This window comes from Passer domesticus, chromosome 1, assembly GCF_036417665.1.
Source record: "Passer domesticus isolate bPasDom1 chromosome 1, bPasDom1.hap1, whole genome shotgun sequence".
Taxonomy (NCBI): domain Eukaryota; kingdom Metazoa; phylum Chordata; class Aves; order Passeriformes; family Passeridae; genus Passer; species Passer domesticus.
The window spans coordinates 78,701,137-78,713,152 of NC_087474.1; the positions used below are offsets into that span (position 1 = coordinate 78,701,137).

Consider the following 12,016-nt stretch of genomic DNA (forward strand, 5'->3'; position numbering starts at 1 on the left):
GCCAAGTATTGTTTACTTTTTCCCTTCCTCCCTGTGGTAATTAGCCACACTGGAGAGTGGCTGCTTCCTGCTCTCTCCCTGCTGCTGATGTGCATCTCTTTTATATCCCCTTATGGAGGGTCATCTGCTCTCTTTGAAGAACTCCACACTCCATTAGAAAGTCCATCAGGACCCGATGCACTCAGAGGTGAACATCTCCCATCCCTCCAAAACAGACTCAAGGCAAAAACATCTATTTCCTCTCTTAGCAATTTATGCAGTCTCCACACAGGATTGGCAATGCTGCTTTCAACAAGCAGAAGACAATCTCCTAGTGAAACTGCTTCAAAAGCACAAGATGAAAGAATGAAATTTAAAAATCACAGAGCATATTTTCTTTTTTTTTGTTTTCTGGCTTTTGACTACCTGAAGTTTACCCTGAGAAGCTCACTGAAGGGCAAAATATGAATTGCATGCTGGTATAGCAGTGTATTTATTTACTCTTCAGAGTGTAGAGGTTTAAGGAAATACCAAACATTGCAGTGTCACTAGAAAATTTGGATTCTATCAGGTAACAGTTGCTTCTGCTGTAAGGAACCCCATCAAAATCCACCATGCCATGATCTCTTTTTCTCTTCAATAAGTTGTGCCACTAAGAGATAATGTAGATTATGAGAAAGGCCATGCCCTCGCCATTCCATGTTGGTGAATCCAGTACTTTGAGAAACAAATTGTACTGATGTAAGTTGTTTCTTCCAGTAGTAACATGCCCTTGTGAAAGATATGGATAGCCACGACAGAAATATTAATAATTCCGCAAATTAGTTCTATTGCAGGAATTTTTTAGAAAAGTACCTAATGAATATTGTTTCCATCATTTAGCTTGTTTGACTCTCACAGATAAAAATTTGGATGATACAGCTGGCAAGGAGTTGTCCAGGCTTTTATACTAAATATTTATGTGAAATCATTTCTTGAATTTTATTTTTCTTGTCCTGTTTCCTGTGCACAAAAAGTTGAAACCCTCAGTTTAACCTCTGGACTGCATTTCTTTTCCCTATTCTGTGAGCATTTTGTCTCATGTTGAGAGAGAAAAGCGCTTGACCAAAATGACTGCATACCATTTCCCATAAAATGACTTTAAAATATGAGTGTTTATACAAGCTGGTTGTTTGAATTCCCATCTATCCTGATGATACATTTTCTGGCTGCTGTGATGAGTTCATTATCTGAATTGCCAGCAGCTACCCTGCATGTTCAGCATGTTTCCAGACAGGCTGCGCTCTCCAGGATTTTGGCTGCGGTTTTTGTCTTTTATTGTTACTAAGTAGTCTGGGATTGCGTAGGCCTCTTAATGAATATGGATAATAGCATGCATTTAGATGGTACCACAAGATAATATGACTGAGCTAGCGGTTCACTACAGTAAAAAAAAAAACAACAAAAAACCCAAAACAAAAAACAACATTAACAACAAAAACTTAACCAAAAAAATAGGAAACCCTAACCAAAAGCAAGGTTCTGATTTCAGTTGTAGCTTTTTATCTCAATAGGTGCAAGAGAACTGGACTGGTCTTATTTCTGAAATAAACCACAGCAAATTAACTCAACCATCCATCTCCAAGACTTGATCAGGTCGGATTTTGGTCATTTTGGTCATGTACATTTAACAGCAAAAGTATAGCTACACATGCTCCAAGTTAACTTATCTGTGTAAATTTATCTAGTAAATTTAGTATAAAGTGACGTAAAGTGCAGAGATAACTGTCTTCCTTATCCACACTATGGAATGTACTTTCTAGGATGAGCAATTTCAGCTGTATGAATCAGACAAAAAGCAGACAATTGATGGTGGGTGGTGGTGGTTTTTCTGTTTAAATGACAAAACCAAAGGGCTTTCCTAGGAAGTCTGTTAGCAGAAGTACAAAGTCTGGATTACTCATCACAGCAGAGTAAACAAATATTTCTCAGAGTTTTGTCTTGTTATATAAAGGCTGGTCTGCTAAGGAGAGGCCAAAATGGATGGGGAAATCCAGCTACTGTAATCCTCTATTTCACTGGAAGAAACTCACATGTTGTCCACTCAAACCAGCAGCCTGTTGCAAATTGGTTTTGAACAGGGTACTCAACGTTCTCAAGAATTTACCAATTCCTTCCTAGGAAGTTTAACTGCAGGCAGGCTGACTTTTTAATGTTGCATTCCTGAGGGTTAATATAAACTAAAGATTTTGCAAGCAGAATTTTTTTATGTGGTGCATGTGGATTTATGAATGCTGCTTTGATAAGACTAAGGCTAAGTACCTGATTTTACATTGAGACTTCTGATGTTTCAGTCTCTCATCTTGTATGTCTTTAACTCATTAAAATTACATTTTTTACTATTTTCCTCAATTAAAACATCTTGTACTCAAAATTACCCTGCTTTGAACTTAGTGAGGCCTGTGTTTATTCAGTAGTTCTACAAACAAAATCCTTTTCAACAGGATAGTTGAAGCAGCATAATATTATTTAGAAATGTGAATACAGATAGCATGCCAGTTCTCTCTGTTGGAGTCAGCCCTTGTCAGTCATTTGTTCTGACAAGAGCACAGGAAAAAAGCATGGAGTATTAAGGAAAAACACAACCATCTTATTGTGGGACATAAATTATGGAAGGGCAGTATTGGCCGGTAGGGTTACGGGGTTTTTTGAAATGGTTGAATGTGAAGCTGATTTTATGGAGATTCTCATTGCTGAGATTTTGTTTTGTGCACCCTGTCTGTAGAAAACTAAACTTGTCTCAATGTAATTGAGTTATCGTTCAGTTACTGAATGCTGATACCAACACAATAAATACAGACATCAGTCTCTTCTTAAAGCAGATTTGTACTATTATGCAAGGTTTTATCTTTCTTCTGATTTCCTGGTAACTGCTGCCCTAAAAGGCTACAGTCATGTATCTTGCATACATTGACTGCTTTTGTGCAAATAAAGATAAGGATGAAATTAAAATGCAGTTTTTGAGCCTTGCTTTGCCATCTACAGCAGCAGCACCTTTTTTTGCTAAAATGCTGAAGCAAGACTCATAAACTCAGAACAAACACACTATCAAAGTGTTCCAAATTTTTGCATGGGTTTTGTGCTAGTACTTTTTGTTTGCCAAGGCACTGGGTTCTCGAAGCACTTGGTGCAGAGGTAGTTGCATTCACATCTGCAGGCTGCAAAACACACTCTCCTCTGCAAACCTACCAGAGCCTTTGCAACCAGGTATTGCAGACCAAGTGTTTGTGCCATTTCATACAACCATGACTCTCCCTGTTCCTGGTGGGTGTGAGCAGCTCAGCTTACACTTCCAGGAGAAGCTGCTGGTTCATGCAATCATCTCTTCTATTGAGTAATTTGGCTTTCAATATTTTCACCTACTCTGAACGACTTCAGACAGCCTGAAGTCGCACCTGCTGCCCCAGTGGTTTTCTGTGGCTCTACCCTTCAGACAGTTATTTTGGTACTCTGAAATACTGAATTGCATGTAAAAATTGCCATTTTGAACAAAAGTTGGGTTAAAGACTTTTATTTTTTGCTTAAAGACAAGATTAAAATACAGTTTGCAATTATATAAATTCTTGTGCCCCATTCAGAGCTGAGGTTGTACAGGTAAATGTTACAGTACCCAAGATACAAGCAAATAACCTCCAAAAATAAACACAGAACATGACAGCATGTAATTGGCTACCAGGAATAAGACTGTGGTACAGTACTAGAGGTTTCTGCAGAAAGAGGTAGTGGAAGTCAGCTCAGAAAATGTAGAATCCTTGTACATAAAGAGAAACATCAGATATTTCTTGCAGATCCTCCTCTGGGAAGCTGAAATATCTTTTGGGAATTACAGAGGTACTGGCCAAAATCTAATGTCATATTGGTAGCTTCTGAACTCTCAAAAAGGCACCTAAAACCTAATCCCTGAAACATTTTCTTTTAACACAATGTAAATTTTAAAAAATTCTCTTTAAACACATCACCTAAAGTCTTACTCATTTTTTCTTTCTCATTCAAAAGCTGTGTTACAATTTTTCCTGGCTACTAGCTTCAAGTGGTTACTTTTGTTTAAATAGCTTAATCCTTTCACTATTAATAGATGTCTCTAAACAAATGTTATCTGACCTTCTATTTCATGACAGAACTGTGTATACCCAGCTGTTTGAGACATGCCTTTTGGTGCTTAGAATGATTTTATTACAGTGTTTTTCTAAAGCAAGATTTTAGGGAAGGGATAGCTTTGCAAGAACAACCTAGTACTTATGCGTAAGGAGTGACTGGATGATTAAGCAGTGACTGTTTATCCCAATGGGGAGCTGTCAACACAGACAAACCCATGTGAGGATGCATAAAGGCTGATACTGTGCTTCAAGAGACATGCATTTCTTCCAAGAAAATGTATTTCTACTCCAAGATTTTCCTTGTTCAATTAAAAATTATGTCAATCTCAAGAAAGAAAAATAAATTACTCCTCGTTTTCTCTGGAGCTGTTTTAATGGAAAGGCAGAATCTCAGTCAAATTACTAGGAACTCACAACAGGAGGATTAACTTGTTCAGGAACAAAGCTTTCATTAACAACAGCAGGAACTGCTGCAAATGCTAAGTTTTCTTTTATGGGGAAGCATATCTGCCCAAGAAAAGTATGCTTTGTGTTGGGTTGTGGCGAATAAAGAAAAGGAAAGGATGGTCGGCATTGAAATCCTCTTCTATGGCCATGCAGAGCATAGCAATGCCAGCAGTGGCAGCTGCAGCTTCCGTGCCTTCCTCATTCACTTCCACAAAAGCCTTGTGGACAACTGCAGAGAGGAAGAGGTCACGTGCCCCTGACATTCCCGACAGGTCAGCCTTGCCACTGTCAAATACATCCAGCAAGCCCATAGCAGCTAAATCTGTTTTAAGGTCATAGCTTTCCTCCAGCTTAAACTTTGGCAAACGCACGTGAACGTCAGCGGAATACAGATGCTCTGGACGTGTCCATTCCTGGATCTTCTCTAAGGTAAGCTGCTTTTCCATCTAGAATTAAAAGGACAGAGAGCATTACTTATCACCAGTGTAGTATTTCATTTTCAGTAACATTTATGAGGGTTTATTTATAGAACATTATAAGAGGGTAAAGCAGCTATGCAAAAATGAACATACCCGTATCTTTGATAGCTAAATAGAGATTAAAAAAATACTATTTAAATTAGGTGGAGTCAGTGCAGTTTTTACTTTACAAAGTAATGTAGACATTTGCTTCTTGCTGCAGTGTACAGAAGGGAAAATCATGCACTGATAGCAAGCCAGTCTTCTTACTGTTTCATTTAACTAAATGGAATTACCTAATTAAAAACAAGTAATGAAAATCATAATCAGAGAGCTCAAAGAAGCTCGTCATTTAATGCAAAACAGTCTCACTACTTTATGGTTAAGAAAAGAAAGACTTTCAAAGCTACTGAAAATAATTCTGTCATTAAAAAGAAACAGACGAGGCAAGGTAATTCTCACAGTTAACTCTGTTTTCAGTCTCCATCACGGTTCATTCAGTTCAGCAGAGGACACATGAACACAAGCTACAAAATTAGAACACAACTCCTCTTCCTGATGCAGTACATCCATTTATTCTTTTCCTGCTGTACTAGTAGAGAATTGTCTAAAAATACACCAGATAGATCTGGTGCCCTGGGAACATGGGTTCACTAAGGTTTTAATTTTGAATGGCCCAACTTAAAAACACTGAACACTGCATTGGCTTAGATGGGTCACCTTCTGCAGTCCAGTGGAGTCCTCTTCAGTGTCATCAGGTAACAGGATGATCATACTAAGTTCTCTCCCATCGTAAGGCAGCTCTAAAACACGGATCTTCTCTTCAGGGATGTATCCAAAATTAAATTTATTTTTCTGATACATCATTTTTACTGTCCTTCTTTCATTCTGGATGGATAAAAGGCAGAGAGGAAGAGGTCTGTTACCAAAAGTAACAGTTAAGGAAATACTCATTTAAAGAACCAACAGAAGACATGGGTTCTTTAAATTAAAACTGCATTTATGTAAACACTTTTCCTCTATTATAAAACTTCTTTCAAACTTCTGACTGCCTGTTTAATAACGATTTCCTCTGAAGAAATAATGAGTTTGTATTATATTTGGTTCTCCTTTGGCTTCTATGGCATAGTCCTCACAGAAACCGAAACTGTTTCTTCAAACTGTTGTATGAAAATGTTAAGCCAACAAAGACCAACTCTGTTTAGCATAAAGCAGACGACTGCATACAGTAACTTGTAAAGCTGTTAACATAAGCAGAATATAGAACAAGAAGATGGGGCTTAATCAAAATGTCCTGTCATTTCAAGGCTGCTTACCTAGCATCACAAACAGACACAGTTCATAGCTGCTGGTCTGCTGCAGACAGAAACCCTGCTAGGTCCTAAACCATAGGTGAGAATTGTCTCTAACACTATACTGGTAAGTAAGACAATATATAGCTTGCTGAATATGGAAAAACACTAAAATCCATACAAAATAATTAAAATATTAATAAATTACTTTGTATTTCTTAAATATTTTATCTGTAAGCAACGCTTCACATTACCACCTATATTATTAGACCTTTTCATTAGATATGTCCCACCAGGATGTATCTGTATTACCTTATTTAACCGAAATGGTGCATCAGTGGTGTCAGCTTCTTGAAATTTCTCTGCCCAGTTCGCTTTGAAATAAATAGCATTCACCAGTACCAGCTTGGTCATGCTATCAACTGAGCCTTCAGCCAGCAGATCAGGGATTTTGCCTTCAGAAGCAGCAGAAAAAAGGGTCACAACAAAATCATGTAGTAAGTTGATGGCATATAAAATACACATTGAGAAACTGATGCCATAGAAATACTACGAATATAAAACAAATCTATTCCTGTAATAATGTGTATTTCAGTACCTGTCTCACTACTTCACCATAATTTTTCTTAATACACACTACTATAACTTTTGATATACAATGATTTCATGAAAACATAACATTGTCAGTCCAAACTGTCACATGCAACTCACCTATTCCTCATACAAGAACTGCAGAACACCCACATTAAGGAATACTGAATTTAAAACATATATATACAAAATATGTATTAATCAAGACAGACTAAGCCAAATTTTCCATCTCATGAGTACATCTCCATGTTTAGCCATCTCTCCTGCACTCATGGCCTGCGCACAAAACAGAATGGACAACCCTCAGGACTTATAGAATTGTTTAAACGTCTTGCTTAGGTAATTTCTGGTTCTGTCCAAGCATCAAATGAGTATCCTAGGGCAGAATTAAACTGTTTGAAAGACAGCAGAGAATGAAGCCCATTCCTTCTCCCAAGATATGAAACCCTGCCAGTTATTAACAAAAAAGTAATTTACCTTCAGTTTTCTCCTCAACCCACTGGTTAATTTCTTTCCTGGCTTTGTCACAAGCCTGAAGAAAATCAACTGTAGCCAAGTCAGCTCCATATAATTTCCGTGTATTAGTCAGGAAATCCTAGATTTTGGAACAACAAGAATAGCTTTCACTGCATGAAGATAAGAAAACATCTAATTATCAGGTAGATAAGATATACTCAGATTGTCACCAACTCTGAGGTGGAGTTCTAACAGTGGGGGGGAATTCTGAAGTTAGAGGTTTTTTCCCCACTCCTAGAGCAAGCCTCATAGCACACCAGCCATGTTTAGAGCTGATGGGGTGCTTACTGCAGCTGTTGCAATATTTACCTATCATTCTCCTGAAACAGGCTCAAGCACAGCTGGAATAAAACAAAACTTTCCAAAACAGCTGAAGAGGGACAAAAATATCACACAAAGTTGTAATTCACTGGCGAAGAGCCATGTTGTTAATGCATATTGGATATCCCCTCCCAAATAAATAGTGTTTTCAAAAAGATTGAGGTAATGTGGTACTACTCCAATGAAAGTCCTAGAAAGCTGATTGCAACAGGAACAGAACTGGCTGCAACCTAAAAAGCTGGTTGTAATGGAGTGGGATGTCATGCTAGTTATTGTAAACTAAGAACATAGACCAGTGATTCTTCTCTTGAGAACAAGAACAGCAGAAGTGAACAGGAGCAGAAAAGGATTTGCTGTGTTACACCCTTCAGGTGAGAGGCACAGATGCTCACAGCTATGGAAATTCACACGGCAAGTATGAAGCACTTTTGTCAACTTCCCAGAAAAGTTTAGAAATAGGCTTGGAAATAGTTCTACTTCATAAATACTCAAGTAGCTGCACTTTCCCCCCAGTTCCCACCACATGCCATCCTGACGTGCACCACTGTACCTGCAGAAAGCTGTAGGACTTCTCTCCAAAGAGCCGACTGGCCAGCCGTAAGAGATAGGGAGCATTGCTTCTGTTTATATCCGCTGTCAGAGCCTGGAATCTTGAATGAACATCTTCAACTTTGTCAAGATGAAGCGTCTGAAATAAAAAGAAGTGAACTAGCTGCTGTTGATACTGTCTTAAAAGAACATACTGTGAATCTGTAGGGTAGGCCTGATGCAGCAGGGTAGGCTGAAAAAAGAGAAAAGAAAAGGCTGGAAGCTGCTTTGAGACTTCTGTAAACCCCAAAGAATGAGTCAAACTGTCCCTCGGTGCTACACTGCCCATGTCAGCCACTTGTATTGTGATCCTGGTTTATACACAGTCACAGCTGAAGCTCTTGATCACAGCCCCAAATCCTGCCTGCATTTCTGTGGGCCTCTCCTCTGAGGGCCCAAGAACTCATTCCCAGGTGAGGAATCAAAAAGAGAGATGATGCCATTTTGCTTTCTTGGTTCCCCCTTTGGCCCAAGGGGATGTGGGGTTGTATATTTTTACAATATACAATCATCACTATCACAAGTGAGGTATTAAGAAAACTTCGAGCAATTTGTCCTTTATAATTTTATGAAAATGTAACTCCTTAAATATGCACTTCATATACACTTTTTATATAGAAATATATATACTTTATTTTATATATATATAAGTATTAGGTTTAAGATCAAGTGCATTACTGCAATATCTCTTTACCAGTACCTCCTCTTCCAGAGGCAAGCTGGCTGGCCAGGGCTTAAAGTTATGACAGCAGAAGCTGCCAGACCTCATGGATAGGGATGGCCATACCAGAGCAGGACATTCATATTCAAATTTAATCTGTGTGTTTGCCAGTAGTGAAGACTGCTGTGAAGGAGTGATTGGATTCAAAGGAAAGCCTGCTCTTTCCCTCACTCAGGCTTTGCTGACCACCTCAGTACAAGCTGTGCTGCACAGGTGCGTGGCTGAGCAAGAACATCACAGAGGCAACCTTACAATAGAATTATGATCCCAGAAACAAATTTTTGTGTCCCTGCAAACAGCTCTTGACATTGTTAATCGGTCCCACTTTAATTAGCACTGTGTTCATAAGTGAAGTATTATGGTATAGAAACATGCCCTGCTGAGGATGACTGTGTTGAAAGACATTTATTTTCCCCCCAAGTTCCTTTTGCATGATTTGTGCTGTCAGTAGGTTTATCCTAGGTGGGGCTGTCAGTCTGATTACATGAAATATGTTCAAAGTCTGTTTGAACAAGTAGTGGGGAAGTAATTTTATTGAGTAAGCCCAGCAATACCCAACAATATAAAACAGTTCCTCCTAAAGTCCAGAATACAAAGGTGAAATTATTCATAGGCAAATGCATGAGGATGACTGCAATGAGGAGACTCCCACACTTTTTTACAGGCGTTAGCCTAACGAGGTTGCAAAAATAACAGTGACTGAGTCCCTTCCGTGACAAGAGGTTTCAGGGGAAACTGGCACACTCCAATGTGCACCATTTTTGCAATTTATAAGGAGGGGTTTTTTTAAACTATCCTACCTACCCAAAAGCTACAGTAAAGATAACCATGCAGACCCAGCTCCCTCGAGATATCCGGGTGCCTGTTAGTGAGAGACTGGTACCTAGGTAGCATCACCATGTACCATTATAGCTTTAGATATAAAACTATAGAGTGCTACTGTGTTTTTTTACAAAAACACACAGAATTAATGAAAATGAACATACAGTTGGTGATCTTGTGTTATAAAGTAATAGTTTGTCAGAATATCTCATGAAAACTCATAGAGCCTCGCTGTGGGAAGTTATGATCAATTTAAAAGGAGACTGACTAATGTAATTAGTTTCCTCTGTCAAGAATTAACTACTGAAATTAAATTTACAACAAGGGCCATAGAAAATACAGAGGGCTCTGGAGCAGGGTAGGCAGAGAGTAACTAGCTGCAGAGTCTGAGAAAAACTGAGTGTGCATGACAGAAATCTTGTCCTGAACAAAAAAAAATCACCCTCATTTCATGTCCCTTCCTCTAAAACACAACCCTTTTCAATGTAAATAAAATATAAAATTAATGACCATTTTATTTTACTAACCTTCAGCACCTGGGCTTCTGTATTACCTTTGGCCCCCAAAAGGACCATGGCCAGAGCAGCAGAGATACTGACAGGAGAAAAGAAGACATTTCCTGTTGGGTTGGCCTCACTCAACCTTCTGAACAGATCAAGTGCAAATCTGCTGTTGGCACTAGACAGGTTCTCCATGGTTATAGCTGAAAAATAAAACAGTTGATAAGGACCCTGGGAAACATTCTTCAAACACCTTGTCTAACCTTGTGTGACTCACAGAGTAAAGACTGGATTGAACTGGATGCACCTGCTTACAGAAACAGCAAGAATATCATCGTCAGTGCACCTTATAATTAAAAAAAAATAAATCAGACACATTGAAAAAACAGGGGATTTTTTTCTATGCTAATGGTTTGTTCCAGCCTTCCTTATTATACTAACTTTACAGACATTATTTTTTAAAAATTCCTTTCATGCAGATCTGAAACTGGAAGTGTATGTGCTGGTAGAGCTGCAAAAGTCCCTCAGCCTCACAGCCCCATCACACGCCAGGGCTCCAGCATTCCCTCTGCTCCTCTACAACGCACAGAGAACATTCAAAGTATCTGCTCAGGGCCATTCAGACACCTCTCAGACACCCGCCCGCCTTCATGCCACAAATCCATGGCCCTGAGCGGTGTCAGCCCTGCCAAAGGCTTCCGTGCCCGCTGCCTTCCAGCAGCGGAGAGCACGGCTGTTCCCGCTGCCTGCCCGCCGCACCCAGCACCAGCGGGCTCGGGCAGGGAGCCCGGCGTGCTGCGGGCTGCAGGTGACCGGCGGGCACACAGGGGAAGCGATGCCTTTTGGGGAGATGCTCAGGAGCAGGCTGGCAGGCGCAAGGGCCGGGTCAGGCTCAAAACCCCACCCAGGGCCGGCGGCGGCACCGCTGGATGCTGCGCCAGCTCCCGCTCGCCCAGCTCAGAGCCCGGCTGCCCTGCGCTTGCTTGCAGCCGGAGGAGTCTCGCTTTGTTTCTTTAGCTCCTCCGGACAGAACTGCGTGGAGGAGTTCACGCCAAAATTTGGATGTTTCCTGTACAGCCCTTCTACAGCAATTGCAAATCATCACCATCGGCTTCCTCCGTGCCAGACCGACAAACAGCCGGCAGATTTGCCATGTACTTACCGAGCTGCAGGCTAAGGAAAAACCACCAACACCGCTAAAAATACCCAAACCCAAGCCCCAAGGCGTACTTTCGCTTTCGTTTACCTGCCCTCACTGCGCAAGCCTTCCACCCGAACCAGCGGCCGGACAGTGCCCACCCCCGGCCCCAGAAGCGCCCCCCGCCCGCTGAGGCGGAGAGGGGAAATTTCCCCTCCTCGTCCCGTTCCCGTCCCTTTCCCGTAGGATGCGCCGGGGCAGGGTCGGAGGCAGCCAAGTACTGCTTGGTCACCTACCTGCCGGGCAGGACGGAGCGGGCTGGGTGCGATGGGATGGATGGATCGGAAGGAGCCGAGCGGCGCGGCGACAGCGCGGTGCCACCCGCGGGGACCCCGCCAGGGCGGGCAGAGGCGGCGGGGGCGGGGCGGCAGGTGTCACCCCGCGGCCGCTCCCGTCCCGGTGTCCCCGATTTTCCGGCGGAGAGAAGAGGGAGCTTCGGGAGAGGGA

The 12,016-nt window shown here is 41.1% G+C and overlaps 1 protein-coding gene across 3 annotated transcripts; it reads right to left on the minus strand.

Annotated features, from left to right (window-relative positions):
• Positions 1-3,513: 3,513 nt before the first annotated feature.
• On the minus strand, positions 3,514-11,957 carry LOC135304331 (leukocyte elastase inhibitor-like). Of its 3 annotated transcripts, none has more exons than XM_064426622.1 (7): positions 11,806-11,957; positions 10,399-10,574; positions 8,291-8,428; positions 7,381-7,498; positions 6,625-6,767; positions 5,741-5,908; positions 3,514-5,008 (listed from the first exon to the last, which is right to left on the minus strand). In XM_064426622.1, exons 2-7 carry the CDS (start codon positions 10,564-10,566, stop codon positions 4,607-4,609), a joined length of 1,137 nt encoding a protein of 378 aa, XP_064282692.1. In that variant the 5' UTR covers positions 10,567-10,574; positions 11,806-11,957; the 3' UTR covers positions 3,514-4,606. The 3 variants fall into 3 exon arrangements, with proteins under 3 accessions (XP_064282692.1, XP_064282705.1, XP_064282697.1); XM_064426635.1 differs by lacking the exon at positions 11,806-11,957 and adding an exon at positions 11,618-11,716; XM_064426627.1 differs by lacking the exon at positions 11,806-11,957 and adding an exon at positions 11,534-11,622.
• Positions 11,958-12,016: the final 59 nt, after the last annotated feature.